The sequence below is a fragment of the Biomphalaria glabrata genome, chromosome 1 (genome assembly GCF_947242115.1).
Source record: "Biomphalaria glabrata chromosome 1, xgBioGlab47.1, whole genome shotgun sequence".
Taxonomy (NCBI): domain Eukaryota; kingdom Metazoa; phylum Mollusca; class Gastropoda; family Planorbidae; genus Biomphalaria; species Biomphalaria glabrata.
Window position 1 is genome coordinate 72,978,026 of NC_074711.1, and position 13,126 is coordinate 72,991,151.

Below are 13,126 nucleotides of genomic sequence, written 5' to 3' on the forward strand. Positions count from 1 at the left end.
TTAAAATAATCATATTTAAATTTGTAAGCCTTTATTTATTTATAAAAAAAATATATAATGCCAAAATGTTTTTGCATTTTTCAATTCAATACATTTTTGTTTTAAAATAAATTCATCCCTCATTTAATTAAATGTGCCACACTGTTTGCAGGTATCACCAATAATAGCATATGAAAGCTTGTATACTACAGTTACAAGAGTAAAGGTCCAGCGAACAGTGTCTTTTTTTCGATCTGTTATAGTATTTTTCATGGTAGGAATTTATTTTGTCTAGAGGCATTTTTGCTATTTCTGTCATTAAATTTTTGGTTTGAAATTTTTAGTAAGAAAAGGTGATATATAATCTTTGAGTCAATTAAAAAGTCTTGCACTCTTTGTTAATGTTACTAATTGCATTTAAAGTATGCATTTTGAACTTTTTCAGTTAAACTCTACCTCTGATGCTGCTGTTATTCAAGGTGACATTGCTCCTGCTTCTGGATTTATCAAATTTCAACCTCAGCAGACTGAAGGCAACATTGAGCTACAAATTATTGCTGATAATGTTAGTACCATAGTCAATAACAAATAGACACTTTACTTGATGATTAAAATAAACTCACTGTTAGTTACGTAGTCAAAGGCAAGTAGTCTCTTTACTTAATGATTATAAAATAAACTCAAGGTGAGTCACATAGTCAATAGTAAGTATTCTCTTTACTTCATCATTATGGAATACACCCAAGGTTAGTCACATAGTCAATAGCAAAATGATTAAAATAAACTCACTAATGTTCTGCGTAAACATGTTAGTTTTGTAATTTATATCTCCTGATATTTGTATAGGTGTTTCTTTTTTTCATAATCTGAAATTCTTTCATTTCTTTTTCTGAGCAGATTCCAGAAAACCAAGAAAGTTTTTTTGTAATCATTACCTCAGCTTATGAAGAGACCTCACAGGCTGGGGTTCTAGTCAATTCTTCTTCAGTGGAACTAATCATTGCTGCTAATGATGCACCAATAAGGTTTTCTAATGTATGCAGGCTTGATGAAAATAGGCTATATAATTTTTCTCCTTGATGCTCATATGAAAATTTAAGTCATACATAGTCATAATTTGCTTTTCATTGACATCCCATTCTACAATCCATTTAAATCCATTTTAAAAAAAGGCTAAACCTCCACCATGAAGTAATAACAAATATTAACACCCCCCCCCCCATCCCCATATTGTCAATATTATTAAGTGTTAGCTACACACTAAAACAAAACGATTCTCTGAGGTTAGAAATAGCTTACATTAGAGTTGTTAACAAACATCTGTTTCTGTAACTCAAAGGACTGTTTTGTTGTCTATTTATGATTTAGGTTTATTGCTAAACATGACTTGAAAAATGTGTATTTGAAATTTTACTATCCATAAATATTTCATTCATAACGACAACAGTGTTTTATTGTTATGAGATGTAATTTTAAACCAAAAATTGATCAAAGTACTTGTTCCTTTATATAACACAAAATTTAAAAATGTTTACAAATGGAAATAATTTTAAAAGAAATATATTGAAGCAGAAAATAGATGTTAGAATATTATAATTTAAAAGCGTGTTGTTGCTGGGTAGTAAAGCATCTCGGTCTCAGGGTTAGAATCTTGGTCAAGACTGATTTTGAATTTTGCTTTGCCACATGACACTCGCATTAACCATTGGTCATAGATGAGCTTTAAACCATCTGTCCTGCTGAATGATAGTTCTGAAAGGGAGTATTTTATTTTTTTACACTTATTGTAATTTTAACAATGCTCCACATCATACCTATGGGTTATTTATTTATAAAATAAAGTTCAGCAAAGCAAATTAAAATGCTAAGTATATGTTTTGAATTATAGTGACTAAGAAATATTTATATATTACTAGACATATGTTACCTGCGACCCGCGGGTCTTTATTTGCGCATTACTGTCGATATAGTCACTGAGAGTGTTTTGTAAACAATTAAACGAAATAATAATGTAATAAGTAAAGCGAATGTGTCAATGTAAAAATAGTGTGAATGAAGCTATCAAATCAAAATAGCTAATAAGCTTAAATCCATTTTTTTTTTTCAAATTAAAACATTTGCTTGTAGGCCTACATATATTTGATTAAAATTTGAGATGAATAAACTAAATTTTGTATGTTCATGTGTATAAAGTATAAAGTAGATCTTGAAGTAGACATTGATCTAAATCTACACTAATCTAGAGTTAAATGTGTTGCGCATGCGTGACCTTATTTCATGAATGAATATAGGCCTATCTCAACACGGCTACGCAGCTTTAGCGAACAGCGAACGAATGTATTAAAAATGCTTTAGAAAAACAAATTTGAATGTTATTTTGTTTAAAATATGAAATGAATGGACAATAATTAGTATGTTTATGTGTTAAAGCATAAAACTATCTTTGCGAAAAGAAGTTTTATCATCTTAGAGTTCAATAAGAGTTTTAGACCTAAGCCTAGGAATAGACTCAGTAGAGAGATGTGTTAATCAAGTTAATGTGTAACCATTTGGTAATGTCTAATCATAATGAAAGAATGTTCGCCAGGAAATCTGTAGTCACAGATATCAGGAACTAATTTATGTAAAAAATGCTTTTGAATAATCTAGTGGATTGGATTTAGATGTATGTTAAATGTAGCTAATGAGCCTTTCACGTTATTGCTCTTTCGCTAAGAAAATAAAATTTGTTTTGCGAAAATGGGTTTACCCGGGGTCGATACATTCTTATCTATTAAAAACGAAAAGAGCGATAGCTTTGTTCAATGAATTTGATTATAAAGTGAACAATTAAACGAAATAATTTTTAGTACGCAATTCATGAATGAATATAGATCTAGGCCTATCTCAACTCGGCTTCGCAGCTTTCGTAAACGAATGTAGCTTTAGAAAACCAAATTTGAATGTTTATTTAATCAAAATATGAAATGAATGGACTTTAATTAATATGTTTATGTGTTAAAGTATAAAACTATCTGTGCGAAGAGAAGTTTTATCATCTTAGAGTTGAATTAGAGTTTTAGATCTAGGGATGGGATTATAAAGTAAACAATTAAACGAATTAATATTTAGTACGCGATTCATTACTGAATTGTCTAATGAAAGAATGTTCATCAGGAAATCTGTAATCACAGATATAAGGAACTAATTAATGTAAAAAATGCTTTTGAAACACAAAATTGAAGGTTAATTTTATTATATAATGAAATCAATGGATCTTCTTTTGTCTTTTCATATGTCAATGTAAAAAACTATCTGCGCAAAGTGTATTTCTTAAAATTAGATCTAGGTCTAAATCCTTTCTATCTTTTCTCATGTCAACATTGTAGACATGGCCTAGATCCATAAAATACTATAGCTGTAATAGAGTCGGACAACTTTATTTTTTTTGAGGGTCTTAAGTTTGTTTTAGGGCTACAATACATACACCACGGTCTAAGTTGGTACCCAAGGAACATTCCTGCCTAGTTTTATCAAGATTGGTCAAGCGGTTTTTATGTCTATAAGTAACATACATTCATACATACATACACCACACATTCTACTTTATAATATAGATCTTTAAAGTCAAATCAAAAGGTGTCGTGTTTGCTGATTGGTAATTCTGTACACTGTGGTACACTACCAAAAAAAAACGATCTCAATTTTGAATTATGGTCTGTGGCTGAAATTTTGTATTTCATTGAATGCACTCAGCTCTAATGGTATCTTGATGGGAAACGTCTTTTAAAAGTGAAATAAAAAAATTCATTGTATCTTTGTTATTTAAAATGGTCCACTAGAAGATTATTTGTTAGACTTATGACAGTATCTATTTATTTTTTGCTTCATGTATTAAATTTTCTTTTCTAGGCCGAATATCGTTATGAAGAGGGTCCTGGAGACATAAGCTACAATATATCAGTAACAAGAGGTTTCATGGCAGATGGCTCAGCGATAGGGCCAATCAACAATGTGGTCACTGTGGAGTATACATTTCTGAGTGGTACAGCAATGCTTGGAGAGGATTTCACTGGTACCAACGGTGTACTTATGTTTGGTCCAGGAGAGACAGTTAAAACATTTACTCTTGTGATCATTGATGACACAGTACCTGAAACTCAAGAAAGCTTTAGCATAAAGCTTGTTATAACTAGGGTATGGGGAACATTTATATACACATTTAAAAAAAAATATATTTATTTATGATCACAATACATTTCAGAAATGTCATGGGAATACAAAACTTTATTTACTGTAGGAGATATCCTCTGCATAAAAAGTGATACAACATCATCATAGAGAATATTTATTGCTTTCAAGGCTATAGCTTTGCTCAGGTTGTGATTGGCTGTACTTATATAAACACAAATAATAGTATCAAAGTGACTCCATCAGCAGTTTGCACACAGTATGAGTGTCAGTATGTTAACAAGACAATGAATAATAGTGAATTATCTATCTCACTCTTCAAGAAATAAACATTTTTTTTCAACTCTTTCAGACTTTTGATGAAAAAATATCAGCATAAAAAAAACAGTAGCTCAACATTCTAATAGGCATAAACATTTATGTTTAATAAACTAAAAAATATGAATTTCCATGTTGATTACAAAAGAAAAAAAAAGACCATTAAAAATGTTTTCTACACAATCCTAAATGGCACAGTCTCGTAGATCATCTCATTGTTTAATTGCATGTCAAACCATCTAAAACTGAACAGGGAAGCTTTCTTCTCTCCTCCTGATGCTCTAAAATAAATTCAGGTTTGAAGTTGAAAACAATATCACACACTAGTCAGTGTAAAACATTTTAGTACAGCCCCACTTCAGTGACTTTATAAATGCAATAAAAGAGCAGACAAATGATTGAAATCTAAGTGATTGTTGATAGAAACAGACTTATTTATTCACTACAACAGTTTCTAAATACTGCTAAGCAACAACCTTAGAACTAGGCTTGGTTGACTGTAGCCTCATAGACATATTCTTTTTGAGGGCAATTATTATCCCACTCCAACTGACTGTGCTGAGAAATTGAATGCATCATGGGATATTTCTGTTGTTCAATATAAGAAGATAAATATCACAAAGCCTTAATGTTAGCTGCAGAAATCTATCTAGAGGAAGTCTTTGTTTTTGTTTGTGAACTCCTTAGAACTTTCTATATCTTCGAGAGCACTTGTTGAAAAAATTTGCTTGTAATTTCCATAATCAAATTTCTTCTTAGGGGGATGCAGTTTTTTATCCAGAAAGCTCAAATACAGCCACCATCTTCATTGGCGCCAATGATAATCCAAGTGGAACTATAAGTTTCAAGCCCGATCCTGGAGGAGGATCTCCTACTCTACAAGTGAATGAAGATTCATTTGTCACAGTGCAGTTTGTGGTTCAGCGCATAGGAGGAACATTTGGAAACATCAGTGCTGATTGGTATGTCGATAGGGATTCTGGCAATGTAGACCCTATTACAAATGATGTTGGACCTAGTAAAGGTATTAAACTAACTATTATTCTTTATGATTTTTTCTATTGAATTTACATTGCATTAGATCTATAAATGTATGTTTATTTTGAACAATAGATCTCTGTATTACAGACCCTACATTATGCTGTAGTTTTTGTCTATTCAAGGAAGGTTAGACTTTAGAGAAGGACAAAATCAATCAGTTATTGAGCTTACAATAGTTCAAGACAATGACCCAGAACCTTCAGAGTTGTTCACCATCACTTTGTATGCTCCCAATAGCGTGATACGGCTGCCAGGGAACTCACTGGCTAGATTGTTAATAGAAGACAGTGATAATTATTATGGCACTGTTGAGTTTGGACCAAGTAATGACCACAGACTGTTTACTGTAAGTTGCATTAGAAAAAACTCTCCTTGATCCCCAGAAAAACAATTTAAAGTTTATTAATGCAAATTTGCTGGTTTTTTTTTTGTTTTTTTTTTTTGCAACTTATGTCAATGCATCCGAATCAAACCTTTATCAGTTACATTATCTTCATTATCTTTATATTTTGTCATTATTTTCTTTTCTTATTTATGAAATATTTTAATGATTGTTCTAGAATCAAAGTGGTCGGCTTCTACAGTTGTCACTGACCAGATCTGGTGGACGGTTTGCAGATTTATATATCAACATAACTGTCTCTTACAGTGATGCATACATAAAAAATCCTGAAGGTAAAATGATTGTTTATTCTCTTCTTCTTTGTTATCAATATTAATAGGAATAATGAATAAGAGTAATGGTTATTTCCTTTTTTTTATGTGATGGCTATTTAAGTTATTTTTTCATCTTCTGCCTATTCTTAACTGGGAGCTTTTCTTCATATATCTATTGTTTGTACCAGTCTTTGCTCTACAGCTCTCTCCTTTGGAAGCCAGTTGTTGCCTATAGAGAAGCAGATATCTGAAATGACCTTTAAAGCATCCCTAGGAAACACTTGTTTTATGTTAATCTCTTCAAAGCTTGCGTGAAAAGATATCTTTTGACATACATCATTGATTATACTGATAGCTGTCTCCCACTATGCAATTATCTTAACGTTTTAAGCCCACCAGCTCAATTTAATTGTCTTCGCATAAAGAATCCATGCTTCTGATACTTGCAGTCCATTTGAGCTCGGGAATTGGGACTTAAGGGGAGGTAACTGAGCGTCCAAAGGTTTAAATAAGCAAAGAACTTCAATTGGTCCGTCCCTGGCAGATGTATTAGAGGTGATAAAATGTGTATGTAGACCACAATAGGTTCTGTACAGCCATATGATCTTTTTTAACCTTCAAACTTAAAGGCAGTATTTTTCTTGACACCATTATTGTTTGAATTTCAGAAGCCTTTGTTCAGTCAACAAGAAGAGCCATATTGCCCAATGGAGAAGATCCTGTTAAAATTTCATTTCAACTTAATCCCTCAACATTTCTTGTTATTGGTGGAGAGTTTAAAGCAACTATCATTGATCTGGGGCTTAATTCAGGTAATTCATACTTGTAAAGGTATTTATTTAATTTTAATAAAATGAACCTCAGATTTTTTTGTTCATAGATAAAATGATTCAATTCAGATTATAATTACTATACCCTTGAAATTAAAACCTTGCTATTATATCTTTTGAAAAATACTTGGATACTGAATGCCTTTAAAAAATTACTATATTTTTTTTTTTTATTGTTATAAATCAAATGACTTTTTTTAGTGTTCCCTTTAAGCCACTATTGTTTTTGTGGTGACCGGTCACTTCATCTCCGGTCACTTCATCCCTGGTCACTTCATCCCCGGTCATTTCATCCCCAGTCACTTCATCCCCGGTCATTTCATCCCCTGGTCATTTCATCCCCTGGTCACTTCATCTCCCGGTCACTTCATCCCCCGGTCATTTCATCCCCTGGTCAGTTCATCCCCCGGTCATTTCATCCCCTGATATTTTCATCATCTGATCATTTTATCTAACAAAATGTAATTTTAAAAAGCATTAAGTGAGCAATATTTAATGTATTCTTTTTTTATTTAAAGGACAAAATTGTAACACTTTAGATTAGAATAAAATTAAAATTAAATGCCATTAAAAACTATAAAACTTTAGCATGTAAAAATAAAGAGGTAATGTAAAAAAAGTGTTTTTGTGTTTATCTACATCAGTAAGATAGATAAGCTATCGATTGTAAGTACAGAAGACGATCCATCGATTCATATTGATGAACAATGTTTGTTATTCTCTTAGCCAGTGTTGCATATTTCAAGGCTAAAAATGACTCGCCCATTTTCAAGAAAGAGCGATTGAAAAATAAAATAAAGTGAAACATGGTCGTAGTTTCACCACACCTTGGCCTTTGATGATAAGTTATCAGCGGCACGGTCATAATTATTCTAATCGCACTTCTATCTCTCAAAAGATTTCCACTACTTGCACCACACCTTGGCCTTTGATGATAGGTTATCAGCGGCACGGTCATAATTATTCTAATCACACTTCTATCTCTCAAAAGATTCCCACTACTTGCACCACACCTTGGCCTTTGATCATTACGCTATAGATAAGTACACATCCAGATTAAACATATAATATTAGATTTCTCATTAAGAATACAAAGTGGAAGAGGAAACACTATAAATGCATTAGTAATATTTCATAAAATGTAAAAAAGAAAGCATTCTACATAATCATATTTATATATAAAATATTTAATTGGGGATGAAATGACCGGGGGATGAAGTGACCGGGGGATGAAGTGACCAGGGGATGAAATGACCGGGGATGAAGTGACCGGGGATGAAATGACCGGGGATGAAATGACCGGGGATGAAGTGACCGGGAACCGTTTTTGTGTTCTCTGTTGGTTTGTTAATTTAAAATTTTGATTTCACCATCTATGAATTTGTCAATGATATTACTTAAGTCCAAGAAACATTTTCTAAACAGGAAATTGTTATAGTTTGTTTGTTTAAATTAAAAAACAAATCAGTGCAGTTATTTTAAGAATTTCACTGATCTATTTTTGGTGTGACAAATCATATAAATGTTTTCTTTATAATATTTAGATTGCTTAGTATATTGAGAATGTATCAATTGTTGCTTATCATAAGTAATTCTTATTTTACCAGCATCAAGGTATGGTGCTTTTAATAGCCCAAGAATAGGAACACGTAGACAAATATCCACTGTGGTATCTTCATTAGAAGCCAATGGTGAAACAGGATTTTTTAATGTCACTAATCAGGTAGTGGATGAACCATCTTCAGGTGTGTTGCAGGTAAGTACAGCATTAGTAAACCGTTTACATTTTAGCCATAGGGCAGTATTTTTCATTTGCTTCATGTTTTATATTCAATTCAATTTTCATTGTGAACATGTAATTTAGGTTGGACTTTTGGTAAGCCGTGAAGGCTTAAGTGGTAGAGCTGTAGTTAGTTGGTCCTTGTCTGGTACAGATGTAACGTCAGATGATGTGAGTGCATTTCAAGGAACAGTTGTTTTAGAATCAGGTATTTTAATTATGGACTATAATCCAGAGTAATAAAGACTTTGTTTAAATTTTTACAATATTAAGTATTTAGTCCTGAAGTATAATATTTACTTAGTTTGAACAGTTTTGTTAGTCATTTTTAAGTACCTCATTTCTTGTCCACTGCATCTGCGCCATGAATGATTATGAATGATTTGACCAAGTTATAGATTATGTTACATTTAACCTTTTTTTTTAGAAGAAACACACTTAACTTATAGGAGATTTCCTGACCTGTTTTTTGGTCTTTTATATACCTGACATGACCCACAAGCACCATTGTGCCATAGAGCCATTAGTCTTAAATAACAACCCATTTATAAGTCAATAATATGAAAGGGATAATTAAGAACACTACTACTTATAGGATGTTTTTAATGAGTGATAAAAAATGCTTTTAAAATGCAGTAACGTAATTTTGTAGGCACGTCATCTGTTATGCTGAACATTGGGATTAAAGCTGATGACATTCCAGAGCTAGATGAGTTCATAATGGTTAGGCTTGACTCCATTGAGCCCAATGATACTCAGCGACTTCGACCAGGCCTGACCAGTGTTACTATCACTGTCAGAGCTAATGACAACCCTGGTGGAATACTGCAGTTTTCACAGTCAAAAATGAATTTGTCATATTCAGTTCGTGTAAGTCTTAACAGATAAGTTTTTATATTATATTTTATATATATATATTTATATAATTTTATATTATTTTATATTATTTTATATTATATAACATAACTGTATATTTATATTTTCAGATCAAATTTTAAAAAATGTTATTCTATATTGTATTATCTCTTTAGTAGGCTAATAAAGCAATCAGGAACCCATTAATTTTTTGTAAAAGCTTGTGTTCCAAGTTTTAGATATGTTTCCACATAGTTTAAAATATCCTGTTGTTAATTTTTTTTTCTGAAATATTGAAAAACAAAATATATTTTTTTAAAGAGAATGTATAAATATTTATAGTTTTGATTAAGAAACTTTCAGAAGTACTTCACCATCTTCATTTGCATCTCACCCACGTTTGCATTGTTACTAATTTTCCTCAATTCCTTGTAATATCCTTCAAAACAGAACCTTGATTTAGATTTAAAGCTAGATTGTTTTTTTTTTCAGGAAGGCGTTGAGGCAGTCAATGTTGTGGTAGAACGGTTAGGTGGTGCTCTGCAAGAAACATCTGTCCAGTATTCCATAGAGCCCAATGGCACATCTGAGTTTTTTGGTGCCATTAATATTTTAGTATTCCGTCCAGGAGTCAGGGAAATGAGCTCCACATTTTTAGCCAAGAAAGATGGCATTCCAGAGGTAGAGTACAAGTTGACAGACTTTCTTCAGTGTGCTGCAATTTATTATGTGGACTTGTAATACTTGTTTACTGCAAATAATGCTTTAGTTAATAATGATTAAGATAGATCATATTTATAATTTAATAATTGTAGAATTTGGGATGTTTAGAATATAAACTCAGTTTCTATCAGAATTCAAAATTGACCCCCCAGTGAGGCAGCCAGTCACTTTTCTACTAAACCACCCATCCATTGTAAAATATTATTGTAAAATTGTTTTAAAATTTATTAAATTTATATAAATATATCAATATTGAAAGTAACTCTCCTTTTTATGGTTTCAATTGACTAAACATCCATATTATTCTGTTCATTTCATCCTTTGATTTTTTTGTTATAAAACATCTTAATAAGTCTGGAGAGTCTCAATCTCTCAAAATGGTTTATGGTAGGTTTAAATTGTAGATGTAGAAGTCCAGTAAAGCAGTTTACATTTAGTGCATCAATTGGCATAGTCTATATGAACTATTTCTTTAAAAAAAATTTTCAAGTGTGTTTGCTCAGAGTAAGTTATCAATAGTTTTTCAGTTGTATATTTTTGTTTTTTAATTTCCTAAAAAAACTAGTTGGATGAAACATTCACTCTCTTCTTGACCCTTGTTGGTAATGCTCAAGCTGTCATTGGTAACAGAAGCAGAATTGCTGTTACTATATTAGAAAATGATAATCCATATGGAGTGATTCGGTTTTTCACAGATCCAACTATAATTTATACAGGTATTTTTTTTTAAATGTTAAAAAGAAATATTATTTAGAATATAAAAGTTGCATTAAAAAGCTAAAAGTTGTTTAGTTTGTAAAGACTAACAAGAATAAAATAACTAATGCTTGATAAAATTTACATCTATAAACATCACACACTAACAAATAACAACTCAAGATCCCATTAGCAAACAGTTACAATTTCAATTATAATTATTCAGCTTTTTGTATAGAATTATTTCTCTCATTTGTTGTACACAACAATAGACTGCAGGAACTGATGAAAGACCTTTCTAAAAACTTTACAATCATTTATATACAAATAAGAGTGTAACCATTCAAGTCATTGTAAGAGGTCTCTGTTGCTAAAAATGTAAAATCTTTAAGGGTCAAGTCATTACAAATTAACAAGGGAAATAATGTCTTCAAAATAATTATGTCATAACATTACAATAATTACCACGTTGTAGAAAATTGTATATGTGAAATCTATTGAAAACTGATCTTCAAATGATAATCTGTCTTTTTGAAATGCTTTCAGTTAGAAATGAAATTATCTTCATGCATTAATGATTCTTGAGAACTTTCTCTATAGACGAAGGTCAGCCAGGTGAGCAGCTAAATGTTACTATTCCTGTCCAGCGAGATTATGGCACATTTAGCAGGGTCTCTGTGGCCTGGAGGATCACACCCAGTCCACAGTTTGACCTAACTCCTTCATCTGGGACTCTTGTTTTTGAGGCAGGCCAGTCCCAGCAATACATCATTCTGAATGTAGTCAATGATGATGTAAGTACATAGAAACTCATGCTATGCTTGTGTGCTTTTTTGTTGTGGAGTGTTAATAGAAAACTGTTTCATTGTCGAAAGGAAAACTTTACCTGTTCTTTTCTAAACCTAATAAATGTTCAAAGAATCTATCAAAGTAGTCTCACCTTTAAATTGTTATAAAGTTAAACATTTTGATGGCTTTTAAACAATCTCATAATCTGTTCTGTTATTTTACTAGAGGTTGCAATTATATTTTAAAAAGATTTTTTAAATTACACATTATATAGTCCTGACCATTGCAGGTTTAAATCTTAGTAAAAGCTACCTGATATTCATCAGTAAAAAGTAAATCAAATTGGTCATTGTGCTGTCTACAGAACATTTTTGTTATCCATTGACTATAAAAATAGAAATGTTTTTAATTGTCAGGTCCATAGCCTGCTAGGTCTCAAAAAAGGTCAAAGGACATTTAAACAAAACTATGACAATCAATTTTGATGCGATTCGTAGTTTTTTGTTTTTTGAAGATACCAGAGCTAGATGAAACCTATGCTGTACAAATGTCATCTCCTGATAATAAAGCAGTGGCTGGTATACCAATGGTTGCAACTATAGTTATTCTAGAGAATGACAACCCAGTGGAATTTGCACGTAATTATTATTATTTTTTTTTTTGAATTTCTATATCTTTATGGTTGAAATATGTTTATTTTTAAAATAAATTTTAGTTTTCTTTCATAGTTGAAAGTAAATATGTTTAAGTGGCATATTATTCACATAATTAATCAAAAATAAATACTTAATTTATCTTGAGAATTTTTTTTGGACAATACTAAATGAGAAAATAAAAGTGTACAGCTTTTCTAAGTGGAGCATGTTAATTAGAGAAATATTTATTTTCATGTCTTTTTCTAGAGCCACTTGTTTATGCCATTGAGCCACAAACCATCACATTAACTTTATCAAGGCAAGGAAGAATTGACAAAGAATCTCGTGTTCATTACCGCACACTGGATGGTTCAGCTTCCTCTGTGGAGAAAGACTATCTCCCCATTCTGGTGACTGAGCTAGTGTTTGCTGTAAACCAAAGGGAGAGAACTATACAGGTTATTGTTCTTGATGATGATCTGCCAGAACAAAATGAGACATTTTATGTTCAGCTGTTTGATGTTTCAGGTAAGATTGTACCATTTTTAACTACCATCATTTCACAAATTAACCTGTAATATTTTTAACTACCAACATTTCACAAATTTAATATTTGTTACTATTTTATGTTATAGATTACATACTTTACTTTA

General features: G+C 31.5%; 1 protein-coding gene across 1 annotated transcript in view; it reads left to right on the forward strand.

Moving 5' to 3' along the window:
- The window catches only part of LOC106072441 (adhesion G-protein coupled receptor V1-like), a 90,106-nt gene that overhangs the window by 14,580 nt on the left and 62,400 nt on the right, over positions 1–13,126 (forward strand). Inside the window, exons 4-19 of the mRNA XM_056013226.1 lie at positions 152–253; positions 425–544; positions 877–1,014; positions 3,871–4,155; positions 5,227–5,491; positions 5,631–5,854; positions 6,069–6,183; positions 6,834–6,977; positions 8,603–8,751; positions 8,860–8,983; positions 9,428–9,645; positions 10,123–10,311; positions 10,919–11,069; positions 11,650–11,843; positions 12,353–12,476; positions 12,741–13,001. Of these exons, the coding sequence (XP_055869201.1) occupies positions 152–253; positions 425–544; positions 877–1,014; positions 3,871–4,155; positions 5,227–5,491; positions 5,631–5,854; positions 6,069–6,183; positions 6,834–6,977; positions 8,603–8,751; positions 8,860–8,983; positions 9,428–9,645; positions 10,123–10,311; positions 10,919–11,069; positions 11,650–11,843; positions 12,353–12,476; positions 12,741–13,001 (2,803 nt within the window). The remainder of the gene's footprint in view (positions 1–151; positions 254–424; positions 545–876; positions 1,015–3,870; positions 4,156–5,226; positions 5,492–5,630; positions 5,855–6,068; positions 6,184–6,833; positions 6,978–8,602; positions 8,752–8,859; positions 8,984–9,427; positions 9,646–10,122; positions 10,312–10,918; positions 11,070–11,649; positions 11,844–12,352; positions 12,477–12,740; positions 13,002–13,126) is intronic.